Source organism: Haemaphysalis longicornis, unplaced genomic scaffold (genome assembly GCF_048455015.1).
Source record: "Haemaphysalis longicornis isolate Haplotype H1 unplaced genomic scaffold, Haemaphysalis longicornis Haplotype H1 scaffold_4, whole genome shotgun sequence".
Taxonomy (NCBI): domain Eukaryota; kingdom Metazoa; phylum Arthropoda; class Arachnida; order Ixodida; family Ixodidae; genus Haemaphysalis; species Haemaphysalis longicornis.
Genome location: NW_027526361.1, coordinates 67,803,019 through 67,821,767, shown reverse-complemented (window position 1 = coordinate 67,821,767; position 18,749 = coordinate 67,803,019). Strand labels below are relative to the sequence as shown.

General features: G+C 45.0%; 1 protein-coding gene across 1 annotated transcript in view; it reads right to left on the bottom strand.

Annotated features, from left to right (window-relative positions):
• Nucleotides 1-18,749, bottom strand: part of Cdc16 (cell division cycle protein 16) — a 45,295-nt gene that overhangs the window by 17,268 nt on the left and 9,278 nt on the right. The window contains exons 9-14 of the mRNA XM_077707011.1: nucleotides 18,214-18,293; nucleotides 17,377-17,426; nucleotides 11,577-11,647; nucleotides 11,349-11,474; nucleotides 6,146-6,298; nucleotides 3,679-3,804 (exon numbers count right to left, since the gene is read on the bottom strand). Of these exons, the coding sequence (XP_077563137.1) occupies nucleotides 3,679-3,804; nucleotides 6,146-6,298; nucleotides 11,349-11,474; nucleotides 11,577-11,647; nucleotides 17,377-17,426; nucleotides 18,214-18,293 (606 nt within the window). The remainder of the gene's footprint in view (nucleotides 1-3,678; nucleotides 3,805-6,145; nucleotides 6,299-11,348; nucleotides 11,475-11,576; nucleotides 11,648-17,376; nucleotides 17,427-18,213; nucleotides 18,294-18,749) is intronic.

The window sequence follows — 18,749 nt, the reverse complement described above, 5'->3', positions numbered from 1 at the left end:
ACAGATGGAAAATGCAGCACCAATTATGCTAAGCTGCATAGCTATTTCCCTGTCTCCAGTGAATTATGAATGCCCTTCCAAATTTTGGAAAGTAAAGCCCCGATAGCCCATCATCAACCTATATATTATTAATTAGGACAGGCTTTTTACCATTAGAAGACATAGTTCAATACAATTTTGAGCTCTGTATTTAGTTATGAGAATCTCTATACCAACTAATTTTTACTTTCACTCCCTAGATTCAAATATATGCTGATACAGTAACAACTGCCATACAGTTAAACCTGGATGTAACAAACCTCACTTTAACAAATTCCTGGATTTAACGAATTCTTTTTATTCCCCCATGGCACCCCCATAAAAGCGCATGTATTTCCAACCTTTATGTTACAAAGGCGGTGCCGTGATTGGCCTTGATGTAACGAATTTCCAACAGCAATCCTTAATAATCTTCAGCTGCAGTTAAAGTAAAAATTCGAGAGTGCATGGTGTAAGTTTTGTAAGAAATAAATAAAGGACGCGCGCGGTCACAAGCGAACCACATGCGATTGAATTAGGGAGGGAAAAAAAAGTTAGATGAAGCCCAGCCACCCACCCCCCGCTTATCAGCTGCTGCTGCCTTTCAAAGAACAGCTGATAACGAATGCCAGAGCATGCGAACGCATAAGAAACTTGCAAATAACTCGAAATGTTTCAAATCAGTCACACTCGCCTTCTCTACCGCTAATTTTGTTGACACCCAGAGCTCGGTCAGTGCACTGAAAAATTTGTCTTTCCTCTTTATGCTTTCGAGATGCTCGCTGCGTCCTGGCAGGAAGTCACAGTGCAGACGGTCGCAAATTGCTTCGTCAAAACCAACATTCACGAGGTTTTTGAAGGTGATGTGTGCAAAGAGGAGCCTTCGAAACTAGTGGATGAGACTGAAGAGTGGGATGAACTACGCATGAACAGCGGTGTGTGCCCAAGAACGTCGAGCTTGGGGGCTTTTTGTATGCTGATGGAAACGTTTTGGCTACAGAAGAAATGTCGGTTGCGGTGCTCATAAAAAGCGTTAACGATCATGCTGTTGGTGACGGTTCAACACAGTCCGATGCACCATTCGCTGTCCCTGCCGCCAAGGAGGTGATTGATGCGATAGACATCTCGCGTCGTTACATCGGCGCGCAGGACGACAATGAAGCCTTTGCGGATTTAGCGTCTATAGAGCTCCGTATGATGTCGTCACATGCACAGAAGTGCCAGCGAGCGAAAATCACCCAGTTTTTTTCTGTTAAATAAACTGTTTGAAAAGTGACACCACCTCAATTTATACCCCTTGCATTTTCGTTTTGTTCTTGTGTGATTTCTGCCAGTATTCAGGCAAAAACTGCATGTAGTGAAAACCTGGATTTAGTACTTTTCTGCCCATGGCTATTCAAATCGATAGTACGCTATCGATGCTTTCAAGTTTAAGTTTTGACATCTTCCCATTCGAATCTGGCACTTTCTAAGAGCGCTCTGAGAGCTAGCCCCGCCTGCTGAGTAGTAGAGACACATCCTCTTCAATTTGTTTTTTGGCGGGCCGCGATTTTTGAAAGCGCCGTTAGTGTCACTTGGATGATATGAAGATGACGTTGACATTGCGCGCTACGGCGCCACGGAAACGCCGCATTTTTATTGATTTTGACGATTCTACATGCAACTTTTTGGATAACATTGGCAGCACTGACTCCGGGGACAACTTTTCATCATTGGATTTCAGCACCGAAAGTAACAGTGTGCCAAACCGGCCAGGAACCTGATACCCCTGTTCAACACAAGCCCCGGACAATGGTAAAGAACCGAAACTAAATTTTGCTCCGAACAAGAAAGAGGAGAAGAAAACCAATGTTGTTTTCTGCGAAGCTTGTGTGGCCAACCTATGTTGTGATGAATTTTTACACCACAGTTGCCCGAAACTCCCTAGTGCTAATATTTTTTTCTGTAAGTGAAGAAATTTTACAGTTAGGCATTTGATATTTGCAGGTGTTTTGCACCGATAGTATATGTACAAAATGTATATCCTTTTTTTTTATTATTTTTTTTTCTCTGTGTGGAACAACACGATGTTTTAGGGTGCAGCCCTTTCGCAGCCGTGTAAGGGCTGAGCTGCATTGTCAGGGTAACCGAGCTAACAATGGCAAGACCGACGTGTGAAAGAAAAAGTGAATGAGGAGAGTGTTGAGAAACTAGGAGGGGAGGGTGGTTTGCCACGGAGGCGCGAGCCAGCGCTTTCCAAAAGTGTGAGATGGTGGTGGGGAGGGGAGTATGCTGTGCTTGCACGAGGCGCTTGACTGCATGATGCTTCGAGTTTGCTTAAGTGTTTGTTTAAGACGCAGTTCGCGGTCCCTTCCCGAGACGCACTTTGCGCCACCGACGTAGAGTCTCATCATCGCTGCCGTCGAGAGAACCCACGAGTGATTGCTGCCTCAGTGCACTGCTGCTGGGCCCAAATATCGCATTAGGGAGTATCGTAATCACCAGCCAATTTTTTGCATATGTTTTTGTTTGCCCCAAAACTTTTTTGTCCCAGCTTTTTTTTTTTTTTTTCAAATAGAAATTCGTGTTTGAAACAATTGTTACTGCAAAGGAAATTCACTCTTATACAATTCAATATCATCCCCTATATGTTGCACATTTCTTGCAAAACTGTTCGCTCAACTACCCAAAATCACTGCCTTTCTTGTCGGCAGGAAAGTGTTAACAAAAAATTGCAAACTCCTTTTCACCTTCATCATATGCATGTTTAACTATAGTAACAACAGCCTTTATTAATAATAACCATAGCCCCTACCATCTAATTCAGTTCTTGGTCCAAATGACATGCACCCCAGGCTAATAAACACAACCAAAGGAGAGTTGTCCCAAATTTTAGTCATCATATCTCAGAACTCATATATATATTTGAAACCTGCCCACATCCTTTCCCTTCTCAAATCCAGTGACCCATCCATGTCTTCATATTGCAGGCCCACTTAATTAACAGATGCTGTTTGAACACTTCTCAAACATATAATATCACCTACAATAAAATACATTACACACAGCAGCCTCTCTTTCAGCAATCAAGGCAGGTTTCTGCCGGGCCATTTGTGGGAGATGCACTATTCATGCTAGATGTGAGGTGATGAATCCATGCCAGATGCGTCAGTTATTAAAGAGTAACCAATGCACACAATGTTGTACAATATAAGTCACCAAAAATACACCCAATATTGTCCTTTTGCAAAGGCATTCCACTGCCATTCATGGGTCGGAGTTCAATGAATATTTGAAGTGTAACGGGGTGGTTCATACTCAGGCGCCACCTTACCATTGACCAAGTAATGGACCGACAAAACAAAAGTGCTGTGTGTGAATCATAAAGAGCAGAATACAGAAGTGAGCAGACGATGACTGGTCCCTGCAAGAACCCTGTGCCACTACATAAATGCACCACTAGAGTTGAGAAGCTCGCCATTGGAAATATCGGAAAAGCCTAGCTGTGGGCCAGGAAATAACACTCCCAGCGTTTAACACTAGCGCTGAATGTGTGCTGCGGCTATAAATTGCGGCGCCCTTTCAATTTCATTTTCACGAAGTTAAGCCGTGTTATACCCAGACGTGAAGAGAGTGGGGTGCTAAGAAGCCCGGCACTGTGCCAAAAACTCTCCGCCTCACCTCAGCTTGCGGCAGGTGTGGCCCAGGTTGTTGAGCAGGGGCTCCCACTTCTCAGGGAGCTCGTTGTGGTCACTCGCTTGCAGCAGGTTGAGGGCGTTCTCAAAGTGGCGCTTGGCACTGGAATACCTGCACGACAGGCCCAACACTGCCGCGTTAAAAGAGGTGACCAGGGGTTCTACATAGTGCCTCTGCACAGCTTCACAGCACTGCTGTAGCAAGCCCACAAGGGGCACTCCCAGTGCAGCAGAGCATCATTCAGTACCACCCTTGCAGTGAGGTAGCCAAGTCACGAGCACATGTTTACAGAGAAAACCGTTGCCATGCTACCAAGCGGCAGGAAAGCCCCTGAGACTGCCCATCTGCTGGTCTCAAACTTTTGTCAGTGACTGTACATAGCTGTAGCATGGCTTGGCCAATCACAGCTAGACAGGAATGCCAACTTCAAGATCCCACTTGGCCACCACTTCCAAAGTACAACCATGCCATCATCATCATCACAGCCTATCTAGGCCCAGTGGAGGGCTAAGGCCTCTCCTATATATCTTCAATTATCCCGGTCCTGTGCTAACTGAGACCAATTTATAACCCGCAAACTTCTTTAATTTTATCCGCCCATCTAACTTTCTGCCGCCAACTGCCATTCTTGTCTTCTCTAGAGATCCACTCTGTTACCCTTAATGACCAATGGTTATCTTGCCTTCGCATTACATGCCCTGCCCACACCCATTTCTTCTTCTGAATTTCTACTAATATGTCCTTAACACGTGTTTGTTCCCTGACCCACTCCGCTCTCTTCTTGTCCCTTAATGTTTGCGTACATAGCTGCAGCATGGCTTGGCCAATCACAGCAAGACAGGAATGCCAACTTCAGGATCCCACTTGGCCACCACTTCAATGCACAACCATACACTGGGTCTGTAATACAGTTTGTGGTAGCTGCATTTGCCAGCAATGAGTATGTAAACAAATAAAAGCATGCATATGCACACCAAAAACAAACACACTGCACACCACAAAGAAACACTCAAGTGACAACGCCTGCAATAAGCTGGACAGTCCCCTTTGCATAAACACAACTCAGGCAATTAAATTAATCGTTTTCAACACTCATTAGTACGTAGCCATCAGAAAAATTTGTAACTGCCAGTGTATGCTTTTGATAAGAAAAATTTCACTTGAAAACCAGAAACAACTCGACCTCATACGTAAACAAATGAGGTCGTGTCCTAATCGTAAACACGACATCACAAACATGACCGCTCATCTTTGGACCTTATATATTAAGGTAACAGCTTCAGTTTTGTTTTAATAAACGTTTTAACTGGACAGAAAAGGCAACACCAAGAACACCTACTTGACGCGCCGTAGAACGCAAAGGCGTTCATTTTGCTCTCTTTGTTGTGGTAAAGCATTGGTGGATTGTAAAGGCGCGGCATTCCCGAAATGGAGTGCCTTTCCGTAGAGTGGGAAATGCGAATGCTGGCTGAGCAATTCAAGTGGGAATGACGACGATTGTAACTCACAAAAACGCTCATAAAAGTCGCGTTTACAATTGTATACACCGTGTCACAAAGGGTTAACTGAGCACAAATTCTCATTGCCTAAAAAAAAATTTTTTTTGCTGTTCTTGCAGGATCAAGAGGCATTCTGGGCCCTGACTCGGCCATATTAAAAAAAAAAAAAAAAAAAAGCTTTGTAAAAAGTGACTGATACGTTTCCGAAAACCATATATACAAACTTCCCAAATTGAAACCTAACCTTGGTTGCGTGGAATTTACAATTGGACAGTGAAATTAAATTAGGTTCAATAACCTGTGGGTATAGAATTAACACACATCTAAAATCTTGAACGCAAAGTTCTCTTTATAGTTTGCCTTTTTTTTTGTGAGTGGAAACTGAACCTATGACGTGCATAAAGGCAGAGACCCTTAGCAACTGAATGAATGGCTGTGCGACCACAGTGGGTAGACTTTCCAATGAAACTTCAATGTTCATAATGCCTCAATGCCAGTAGCTACAAAGCAATAAGTTTACTAGGTCTGATTTTACAATGGGATTGTATCAAAGTGACAGCTGGCCATAATCATCGATACAGCGATCAACTGGCATGCACTTTTTAAAGGTGGTGAGCTGAAGATTGTTATGGAGTTCTTTTTCAGTTCCCAGATAGCAGGTTACTGCAGCTTTTAAAGGTACATTACATTCCCTCAGCAACAGCACCTGTAGCTGTCTTCTAATTCTAAAAGTGACTGCTACGTTTCCAAAAACCATATATACAAGCTTACAACCTAACCTTGGCCTTACCTTAACCTAGCCTTAACCTTGACCTAACCTTACAACCTATATACAACCTAACCTTGATGTTGCACGGAGTTTACAACTGGACAGTGAAATTAAGTTAGGCCTCCCCCTTTCATTCGAGGGGGGTGGATTTTGAATGAAACATCCACAAAGAAACAGGACACACTCTTGATTTTGGAAGGCTGCAACTCCCATCTCGTGGAGGACAAAAGGGTCACTTGGTGCGATGGCAAGGGCTTGGTTGAAGAAGCGTTCCGCCAGCTTGGTGTTGTTGGTCAGGCCGTACTCGAGGCCAATGTACAGGAACGGCAAGTGGCAGCTGGAAGGGAGGAAGTCGACAACGGTGGCACGAGATGTGAAACACTGGCCCACACCAGCCATTTTTAGGAGCTCCTGACATTAGGTAAATTAAAAGTTCACAATGAAACATCAATTGGCTCATCAGATTATTCTTTCCGTGCGTCTAGGATTGATAAATTTCAAGTACCGTATTTTCCAGGTCTATAAGTCGCACTTTTGTATACGCCGCAACCCCCTCAAAATAACAGTTAAAAAAAAAAAAACATATATACGTCGCACCGGTGTATAAAACGCACCGGTGTACAAAACGCACTTTAATCAGGTAAACTCATAGAGGATCAGTTCGTTGGAAAGTGCGGCGAAAGTACATGGTTGCGGCCGCCACCTCTGAACGCATCTCCCGGTAACACGTGCACCTACCATCCAAAGTCTAGACAGAACTAACTTCTCAAAAATGGTTTATAGATACACACAGATGGCATGTACTTACAGACGGCATTTAGGCAAAACCATCGAAGCCTTCTTCCTCCGACTCGCTAACAAATAATTCATTCATTTAGACGATAGAGCTGTGTCTCTTAACGTGCGCTGACATCATGCAGCACACAGGCACCTTTTCAAGTGCGGACCACGTACGGCCACGACATACCAAATTTATTTCATACATAAGTCACACCAGTGCATAAGACATACCAAGGAAAATTTCAGAAAAAAAAAAACGTGACTTATACACCAGAAAACACGGTATTTAGAAGACTATAAGTTTGAAATTTTCAATAACAGGCTTCTCAGGTAAGGTGCAAAAGTGATTAAGAATTTGCCATTTATTAACACATGCTTTTTCAGGCACCACCATAAATTTATTGAAATGTAGCAATACACTGCGCAATAGCAGTGAATTTTTATGAGGGAGGCCTTCGTTCAGCAGTAGCTGTAATTGAGCTGATGATGATGATCACTCAGCCCATGGTTCTTTACTACACAGCTTGAGCATCATGTGGAAAGCCTAACGTGAGTGCGTGATGCACAAAAAAGCCGTTAGGATGCGTACCCAGACGGCAAAAAAATATATTTTATTATACTCGCAACGTTTCATCAAAAATATCTGATACTTAAAATGCTGAATGCTAAAAATGAAATCGAAAAGGCCATTTGTTAGGTATTCAACATTTTGCATACAATACGGTAAGTTCTCGTTATAGGAAGTCCTCAAAACAGGAAACTGGCTTCTTTATAAACAGTTTGTTGAAGCTGGGTACGATATGCTCTCTTTAAAAAAAAAACACTGCTAAGGGAACCATAAAATATGTTAAACAAATTGAGGTTTCGAAACAAAGGAATTCTTTATAACCAGTGTGTCGATCCAAAAAATATACTGGATCAGTTACAGTTCATGTTCGGGTGAATTCATTTCGTTCCTGTTAGACTAAATCATGTGTTGAACGGGTTCAGAAGTTTTGAACCGGTTCGCTAACTAGACTTACGAGTTTAATGATCGGCGAAGAAGCAAATTTTTAATATCTTAAAGCAACTACAAAAACAAAATGCAAACAAAAAACCAAAATACTGCTTTTTCCCAATACTAATAATGGTGCAATTTCAGAGTTAAACAGCTGGGCCAGATAATAGGGAAAACAGATGAAGTAGTGACGAATAATGAGCCACTTTCTCCCCCAGCCCTTAGTTGTTCTAGGGACCAGTTTAGGGCGTTTTCATGAGAGATAGGACAGGTACGTCCACTTGACATTTTAAATGCAGAGCATTTCTTAGCCTCGCCTGTTCCTGCGTCGGACGGTGTCAACAGTTTCGCGTCCGCAGCAGGTGCGCCTCTCCTTCCCTCCTCTCTCTCTCAACAGCAGCTGGCGCGCACATGCGTCGTAGTCAGCCCGTTCGCTCCGTCGTGGTCTCGGCGTAACAGGTGCGTGATAGCAGCGCGGTGGGGCGTGAAAGGGCGCGCGCTGCTTGCGCATGCGCGCTCTCCCCCCCGTACTGCTCTCCCTCTACTGCGCGCGCTGCAAATATAGCGGCTAGCGGTCGCTCGTGTTTCAGTCACTGCGTTGCTCCTTCCTTCCTTGGTTGACGCTCGTGCCCACGTTTACTCGTGTCTGCTACTCCAGCATCACGGAAGAAGCGATGGAAGCAACACTGCCTTCAATCAGTACTGAGGCCCCAATGCTCTGCATTTACTCGTGTTCCCCTCGCGGGAAAGCGCGGGAATTTTTTTAATTTGGATGAAAAATTTATATATAGATCCTTGCGCACAGCGCATACGACACTTGAAATTAGTTCGCAGGAACAAAGCTTTCCATTTAAAAACAAACCCAAAGACGGCTCAAGACACAGCTGCGTTGGACAAGCAGCACGAAATTCGAAACTTTTACGTCTGCAGAATACAAACTATTGCAGCCATCACTACAGATTTCTCACCGCCGAGACTGCACACTTTTAAATGAGCCAACGTATTTACGTGTGGTTTGCAGAATGAATTCTTTTGAATGAAAAATTACTAGCATGACAGCTCTTCAAGAATTGCCAAAACTTTGGGTCCTGTTTTTTTAATTGTTATTTTCTTCAATTAAAAAAATGCACTGCACTGTAGGCAAGTCAAGTATTTTGCACCCAACGTGAAAAAGACCATCTTAATTTGTTTTTCAATCTTTCACAAATCGAAGCCAAGATTGTTCTTTAACGCGGGCCTCAAAAACTTGTTGCATTATTTGTGCAGTTTTGTGGCTGCAAAGCACAAAATGTGATCTTGTTAGATGTATTATGGTGACGTACTAGAGTAGTTTGTAACAACTTTCTGATGCTAACGTAAGGCGGCAGATGACCGATACTAACTCATCGACTTTATGCTTCCTGGTACAGTAACGATTATACCAGGCAACACGGTGCTCGTTACCTTCGCAGTGATGACAAGTTGGGTTATGTGAAAGGTTTAACAAAGAAACAGACATTGAGAAAAAGATGTCTCCTGGCTGTGTGATTATTTGATGGCTGAAGGCAGCGAAAAAAAGCATAAAATTATTTCTGTGTGAACTCTACTTCGAATAATTTTAAAAAACCAAGCGCCTTTCTCTCTCTATCTCTTTTTTTTTTTTTTCTGTGGAAACACACTCGTAACGAAAAATTGACGCGTTTGATGCTCCGAAGCTACGCCTGCGCTATGAGGCGCACCGTATATTTCAGAGCAGCAGAAAAAGTTTGAGACCTGAGGATTTTTAACGAGCATCGATATAGCGACGCATACACATTGTTTTTCATCTGCATCAGAAAAGCAATCTCCGGGGGCGCTGATCAAACACATCCTTGCCAACATCTTAGCCAATTAACCACCCTTGCATGTAGCACTTGTCACATACAGTAATACCTCATTAACTCGAACTCGCATATCTCGAAAAATCGGCTAAGTCGAAATTTTCCGCGGCACCGAACCATTTCCTATACGCCCCATGCATTTGTTACCTTTATTTCGAAGTATGTTTGGGCCAAACTGTGTATATCTCGAAATCTTTACTGAGAGTAGAACGAAAATTTCGCCGCCGCGCACCGTTTCCCATTGTGCGGTGCTGCCGCGCCGAAGTCCCTGAATTTTTTTTCTCGTTTAGCCGCGCCTTCTACAAAGCCGATGTTTTCCCCGAACTTGAAGTCTGAGCCTAGAGGCATATCAACATCGTCAAGCAACCCTGTGGCACGTTTTGTGACGGTAGAGACATGCGCAGAGGTACAGTGCACTAGAAGACAGAGGTGTGTCGTGCGGGGAAAAACCCAATGGAGAGCTCGGGTCCCTTTTGCGACGAAAAAAATTGTGTGGAGCGCAGGCGAAACAAGGTTGAATGCAGCGGCGGTGAAGATCGGCTCATGCAATGCCTCAAGCAGATAGAGGACTCCTTAGGCCCGTGTGCGACCGCAAAGCAGACCAGCCTTACGCAGTTCTTTTCTGCTAAGTAAAATTTCAGTGCCACAAATCCCAGTCGGTGAACGTCTCTTTATGTTTTTTTTTTCTGTGTCAAACCTTTCTGAAAAAGCATGATTGGAAGCTGCTGTTGAAGAGCTGGTAAGCAGTAGGGCAATTTTTCCAAAGAACTTGATATTTCATGGAATTCGCACAAATTTTCTTATCTCGAAAATCTGCTTATCTCGAAATTTTTCGTGGTTTTTACTACTTCGAGTTAACGAGGTATTACTGTATTTACATTGTTAAGGTTTGCGACCTTCTTAAGTAAATTACCAAATACAACACGGGGGCACACTCAGGGTAAGGGCATTCCGTGTTTCTGCAGTGCAGCAATCTTTCTGCCTGAATCCCCATAGAAGCACCGAAGAAAGGGCAATTCAATGTTTCATATCACCTGCAGTATGCCGAAAAAATGTACCATTTCTTTCACTCAGCCGTGAACTTTGCACAAGCGACCAGCAGCACCATACCATTGCAACGTTGTTGCGTATACCTTTCTCCATATGCTGTGGTCATATATAGGGCGGTCATAGTGTTATGATTGCTCTGAAGGGTAGAAGTGCATGAGAGACAACAAAGTTAAAGAGTTTTTTAAACAGAAAAGCCCCAAATGACACTGACTGTACACTCTCAACAGTGGGGGGTCAAACCGTGTTACCGAAAACTAGTAAACGCTATTTACTTTTTGGTTCAGTTTCGGTTTTTAGTTCAGTTCGGTTCTGGTTTGACACCCTGGTGACAACGGAAAATTACTGTTTTTCAAACCTGAAGTAACTCTCCCCTGACCCGAGTCACTATTCGATAAACACCCCTTGCAATTCTCAAATTTTCTCCAATGCCTAAACTCCCCCAACATTTTTTGGGTTGCTAGACATACTGACATTATACCCAGGAAAGTTCATAATTAAAACATGTCTGATTAAACAAAATTCACAATTAAAGGCAGCCTTAAGGCCCATGTTGGCAACCCAAAAACAGCGGCATGTAAAAAACAGAACTACCACACCTAAACAAACTTTTTGTGCCTAACTCGAATGAACAGAGTCTCTGGAGGTGGTTGTACAAGAACTCCAGCAGACATTGATGGCCAGCCCTCAGGATGCGGACCTACCCTTTCATCAACTGCAACGCCTTGAAGTATGCGGCCATGGCCTGGTCGTGCTCGCTTTCCACGGCAAACGAGTGGCCGTACATGAGCCAAGCGGGGCCAAACACCTGGTCCAGCACGGTGGCCTTACTGTTGGCAGCAAAGAGATGTGTGCACGCGAGAAAGGGTTGGTGTGGGCCTACAAGACAGGCACAAAAATGCATTCCCCATTCAGATGCAACGCTGGCTCACCTAAGGTAGCGTCGTGCAGAGTCTGCCTTGCCTATGAGGTAGTAGTAGCAGCCAACGGCGAACCAGGATATCTGGCACAGAACAAAGTGCAGCCGGTCAGCCTCAATGACTACTGGATATGATAACTCTGCACTACATGGCATCCCAATATGGCTGCATGATAGAAAGGGGTTGACAGCGACAGAGAAGAGAAAACATAGGATGGTGCACTATCAGTCACTAGTAGCGTGCCGTCCCATATTTGTGCCATCCCATGTATTTTTAATCACCTCTCATCGTCAATTCCATGCATTTTCCACTATGCCAAGTGGCAGGAATGTTAGATGATGGCACCAATCGAATGTCCACAGAACTGGGGCCATAGAGTATGCATGACTCTTCATTCTTTTCCAGAACGGCCAACATAACTCATGCCAACCACCATTCTTCTTTGGCAACTGTCTGGACCCATTACAAAAAACCATGCATGCTAGGGCTTAATCCCTCAATTATTTGCAAATTGGGATGGAGGTAGTTTGTGGTGCCCATGTGCCCCAATGTATGGATATCCTTGCATGTGATACTGGTATGCACAAGCTTTTACACGTTCACTAAGGCACTCAACCACACCCCCTGTATCATTAAAGGGACACTAAAGTCACAACCGAAGTTGGTCTAAATAGGGACATGCCCAGGAAACGAATATAGCGGTCTCTGGGGCTGTACTTTGAAAATAATTGCGTAAATAATAAAAAAAGTTAAGCTATCAGTCGCCCAGCAGAGATGACGTAAACGGCGACTGAGCGGACGTGCCAAGTGTGACGTGACAAACAACAGAACGAGAACACCCATAAGCTCTCAAAGAAACACAAAATCTTTTTTTTGCACGCTCACTTTCGTAAGTCCTAAACAATTATAAATATACAGGCATAATTCAAGCCGTGCCGACATCCACAAGCTACCAAGCTGCAGCGCCAATGGCGCTTGTGATGGTTATTGCAGGTTCTGTGCAGTCACATGCCTGTTATTATCTCCCCGTTTACATTATGGCGGCAAGTAGCGCGTCAGCCTTCCACTGTTCCACTCTTCTGTGGACCGCAATATGCACCTGATAGAACAAGTGTTTTGCTCCCTCACTTAGCGCTGTCTGCCCAACCGAAGTTTTGCACCCAAATCTGTGTGTGTGCTGTGGGCGCATTCACTTCGCGATGAAGTGAAACAGCGACCGCCAGCAGTTGGACTGTGCTTACTATGTTGAAATTATCACTAGCGACGATTCAACCTTGCAGTCTGTACTATGTAGTGTATGCGTGATCTCTTAAAAAAACCTTCTCAGCTTGCGCCACAGTGAAGTGACTTGGTCAGCCCTGTAAGTCGCAATAAGCGAGTGCTACCCATGCGACGAACAAGAGGCAATCGATCACCTGTTAATATTGCACTTCAGCCTCAAAGCGCATGCCGCGACGATGTGTTTGTTCGAAACCATTGTCTTGAAGTTGAATAAAATGTGTGTGTCAAACTGGGTCTTTCGATTCAGGGAATTGTGTGCTGCTAAGCTTCCACTACAGTGACTCCAGCGAGTACGTAGGTAACATGATCCCTGTATCGTGTTATGCACGTTTCTCATCCCATACTGGCGCCAAGGTGTTTGTTCGTAGTGGTTTGGGTGCTCGTAAAAGCTGTAGGCACACTTCTGGCAGGTGGGCTAATAGGCAACTCGCTTCGCAATACATTCAACAGACGTCGCAATGAGTGTTACCATATTGGCACCAAACAATTGGCAACGATTGGCAACAAACATTCCACAAGGCTAGGGGTTTCAATTTCACCAGTGATATTGAAGCCCCTGCCTTGTATAACGTTTTGTTGCCAATTACCTCTGTTTTTGGACTAGCACTGTATAAATTGTGCTCTTGTTGAATGTTATTGTTTTTGAGCCTCCTTGAAATTAATATGTATTTTTCACTGCTCATCGTTTCTTATTATGTTGGTACTTACCACTCCCTCTATAATGCTTCGGCCCTGAGGGTACTTGTAAATAAATAAATAAATAAATATCACGACGGAAAACTGACGAAACATTCTACTAAAACTCACGTAGCGGGCTGCACAAATTTAGCATTGCCAGATGTTACAAGTGAAAATAACATATGGCGCCCCACTGTCATGCCAAGTGCATCACAGCAACTAAAACCTGACTATCAATAACGAGATTGCAAATCAAAAGAGCGCCCCTATCGTCGTCTGCATTGTAGTTGCACTGTCCACTAGACGCTGCGTAGGTCAAGTAAAAGGCCGCGCGGCACATTCACACTGTTTAACCACCATCTCGCGTCCCGTGCGGCAACAAGATTGAAGTACAGAGAGTGGCAGGTACAATGGAAGTGAAGGCGAGCAAATTGTTTTGCCGTATGCGCCAAGTGCTCGACCTGCGACTCTTGCGGCCGCGATGGTTTGCTCTGTAGGTTTTAGTTGTCCTGCTAGACCACACCGCTGCCTCACTCACTTCCAGCAACCATTGAAGTCAAGCGAAAAACATCGTGAAACGGTGCGAGTAATGAAATGCGTTTTCTAATTGCTAATTTCTTGGCAATTAAAGCATCTTTTGCAGCCGAATAAACACTGACAGTCAAACTTCAGTGCAGTCGAACTTTCGTCAGAGCCCAACTTGCTATATGCCTTCAGTGTCCCTTCAACTCATACTATCGTTGAACACGTAGCTGCTAGGATTACAGCCGTTGGCTCAACCGGCTGGAGTTCAACACTATCTTTCCTTAAACCCATCGCCAAACAGCGGATTCTTCAAATGCATTCAGTCTGTTTTTCTCCTTTATTTGCATGTGTGCTTTACATGAGCCATGCTAGCTGCTAAAAAATCGAGCATGTAAACCTGTTTGATAAAAGGAACTACAGTAAAAGCTCGTTACTTTGAACTTGAAAGGAACCGTAACATTGTTCGAATTAAGCAGAGTTCGAATTATCGGGCGGGCGCCAGAATGAATGGACATCGCGCACACTGCGCGGGCAGAACACAAAGCCACTTCTGAACTCGTTATCACGTATTAGGCACTACTGCACATTCGTGGCAGGTGATTTCGCAAATAAGGTTTATAAAGCTCCAACAGCGAGCAAAATTAATTGATTAGTCAGTTGTTTTTTTTTCGTTTAGTTGTTTTGCATCTCCAGAAATTTGGTTTGGTTTGGATTTGCAACGCATTGTTATCACTCTGCGCCAACTTCTTCTGCGAGCAGCAAGAGAAACTAGGGGATCCCAGTTCGAATTAACCGTTCTGGATGCCGACACGTTCAAATATCCGGCGTTTTCCCCCATTGAAATATACAGGGCTGTGCTCGACCATCTCGACCATCTGCTCGACCATCTGGGCTCGACCATCTGCAGGCACAAATACATTTCACGCTGAATGGTCAACCCATCGAGCGTGCTGCCGACAGGTGGCTCCGGATACTTGGCGTACCACTCCACGAAGACGGAGGGGCCAGTGAATGGATCCGGCAAATCATATGTGTTTGGAAGCAGCAGCTTCATATCATCAAGAGAATTGGAGGCCGCTTCGGCGGGGCAACAACGCAGGTCCTGCGCACACTTACACAGGCCGTCCTGACTTCCAAGGCGTGCTACGGTGCTCCATGCTTTGCCCTTACGAAGACACAATATGACCGACTGGAGACATTACACCGCGAAAGCCTCAGAGTAATTACTGGTTTACCTCGGCACACCCGCGTGGAAGAACTCTACCGCTATTCCCAGCTGCCCCCCCTCCGCGCTATCATAACGGAGAGGGTCGAAGGCCACAACAGGAGACGCGCCGCAACCCGCGCGGGGCAGCTTCTCCAAAAATTGGCTTCCGGTCAGAGCGATTCGCTTTTCCCGCAACTGCCGGCTATTCGAGCCCCTTGGGAAGATGTCTTGGTTCGTATGTCAAAGCCTCTATCTCGCCTGCGTGGCCGAAACCATAACCACCATGAGCGCGCCGCTATTGCTGCACGCGCAGACCGCCGAGCCGGCGCCATCTTTACAACAGCAGTCCTAAATGAAACAACATCTCGCGCTTCACTTTCCTGTATTGACGGCCAAATGTGCATTTCCCGCACAATTCAATTTCTTCACCCTCCAAGCCCATGTCAGACCCGTCTTGCGGCAGTTCTTCTCGCTGCGGAGCACATTGAGGCAACTTACGGCGCCGGTGACAACCACCACTTCACAATATTTACGGACAGCCCCCAAGCCCTCGATCGACTTGGCAAAACCCCATACGTCGGAACCACCTGCGACCTCATCAAGACCATTTGTCGCAGACTGCGAGACACACGCAATATAGTCGTTCGGGTAGACTGCGTCCCGGGACACGCAGGCGGAATCGGCAGCGAGACCGCTTACGCGTGCGCGAGCGAGCACTTTGAACTCCGCTCCAACCCGGCGTTGCCCGTCCCATTTGCACAACACGACCCCGACCCCTCAGAAGCAAAAGCGGCAGCACGGCACGCGTCCAAACAGTCGTTGCGGAACTTGGTTCCACCAGACCCCGCCCCCCTGCCCGTTGGATTGCCCCGTGGCGCACAAGTACTTCTGCACAAGGCACGGGCTGGTGCCGCGCTAACCGATGATGTGTTGGCCAAGTGGCGTGCGTATGTGCCAAAACGTCACCACCGTGCCGTCGAGGTTGCGCCATCTGTGGCCACAGTTGCCTGCACCTCTTGCTCCACAGGAGCCACGCCCACTGTCCACCACATGTTGTGGGACTGTCCCGGCCTTCAAACGCTCCGTTTACAGTATCTTCCGCCCGGCGTCCAGCGGCTTGTGGAATGGACAACCCCGCTGCAACCCGCCACTGCAAGGCAGACGCTGCTTTCTCTGTGGGAGTTCGCGCGCTCTTCAGGCGTCGACCGCAGAATGTAACATTTAAACTCTCCCACCCCCCCCCACCTTCCTTTCTTCCCCATGCTGACCGACGCGTCCACCTTCTGAAATAAAGTTTTGTTATGTTTACAGGGCTGTGCCAGGACCAAGGCGTCAGTTCGAATTAACCGCGAGTTCGAATTGATTGAGTTCGAATTAACAAGCTTTTACTGTATTACCAAGTGTGATTTTTAAATTCACATTCAAGAGCATTTTGTTGAACAAAAAATGGGTTACCCAAAGGGATTCACGAAGAAGGTTGAAGAAAGCAGGGTTTGCAAAATGGCTGTAAAACAAAAGCCTAGAGTAGTGCTTGCCTGTCAAGAAGGAATCACAACTGAACAAAGGCATTCGTAACTGTGTCAGTTCTGTTCATGCAAAAATTAAAGAATAGCATTGCCCTAGATGAATATCTTCCAGTACCGACATCCCAAAATGACAACATGGAAATTAATGATTACGACTGCTTTGCCTTCTTTTATAAACAGTCTCTGCTGTAAAATTTTCCAATTGAAAAGCATCACGATTTGGTGCAGACAATAAAATGACAACAGCCACACCAAAGGTACGGCTGACCCTCCCTCCTGCAGCAATTTTGTTTGCACATCTGAGAAACACAGGGGGGAAAAGAGGTTTAATGCCAGTAGAGTGCACAGTTGACTTCCACTCGTATAAATGAGCAAATACATGCTAGATTAAAAAAAAAAAAGGAAGTCAATTCAGTTAGCGTGCAATAAAGAACTCCAAGAGATCAGACAAAGCCAAACGAATTGCTGCAAACCATACACTCAAACTAAAATGTTTCAATTGAAGCGAGACAGCTTGAAACATCACAAGAAAGCTACAAACTTTGCCCCAGCAAAACTCCTTCACAGTAACACACACCACGGGAGTGTTACTCACGGCATTCTCCGGATACATGTCAACGAGTTTGTGGGCCTTGTAGAAAAGGTCTGCAAGGCACAGAAATAATTTCATTGTTTTCAAGCAGTCAATGCAAAAATTAACTACAGTCGAACCTCGTTATAAGCAAGTATTATCGGTACAGCAAATTAGTTCATTATAACCGATATTCGTTGTAACAGTAGAGGAAAAATCGGCCATAACAAATCAACAGCCTGGCTCGCGCAAAAATTCTTGATACAAAAAAATGCATATTTTAAGGCTTCGAACCTACTATAAACAAAGGTAACCCTTGCCTTTCTCCTTGTTGCATTTCAAGCTCAATGAACGGGAACATGAGTACGAGAAATTACAACAGAACAAAGTTAGTTCACTTGACAAAACAGGCCTGCATCGTTATTTATTTGATGAAGGATGTGATCTTCGTCTGGCGGCTACTCACAGCGCTGAGCAGGATGGAGTTTTCCACAGTGTCCACAAACAAAAGGGCCGTTATAATTCTGCGGTTTTGGACTACGGGGAATTTTTCCAAGTAGCTCCTCAGCCTCCTGGTAAAATATTTATTCATTATAGCCGATATCGCGCACAGCTCTTCCTGTTTCAGTTTCGTAGTAAAGAATAAGTGCCACTGAAATAAAGCATGACCAACCAAAGTTTGTACTTTGTTCGCAATAGCTGATAATTTGCTATATCAGTGTTCGTTATAACGAGGTTCAACTGTATTCTAATTGGGTAACAACACCTGCAAGTTTTGCCCTTCTAGCCGGAAGACTGGAATTGGCTGGATGAGTTCAAAACTATGCAGTAGGATAGGAAGGGAAGAAGGACACGGCATACCATTAGACTTTCCCAGCTCCATCAGGCAGGATATGTGGACTGGAAGGCACTCCATGACGTACGGATCCCGGCGGAGAATGCTGCAGGAAGATGTTGACACAGCAAGATTGGTGCGCCAGCCTGTAAACTGAGCAGCCCTGAACAGCATCCACTCTGGACGCACTGGTGATCTCCATTAATTAATCAACCTCTGAAAAAAATCTTCACTCGTGTACCACAGCAGCAATGCTTATGTTCCTACATAAACGCCCTAATTCGTAAAGAATATAATCTGTTAAACGGACCAAAGCAGCCAAACAGTCTAGCTGCTTGCTTGCACAACATTATGCAGTGCTTAACCTTTTGAGGGTCAAGGCCGTACATGTACGGCATCGGCAAACACTTTCAAAATGGTCAATGACACACATGTACGGCATTGCTTGCATCTTTAAAAAGCGCGCCTTTTTTGCCAACTTCTCTTGCTTGGCATGTGCTGCCACACTTCAGAAATACGTCAAATTTTTTTCTTGCGCCAATGGCTCTTCTTTTTATTTTTT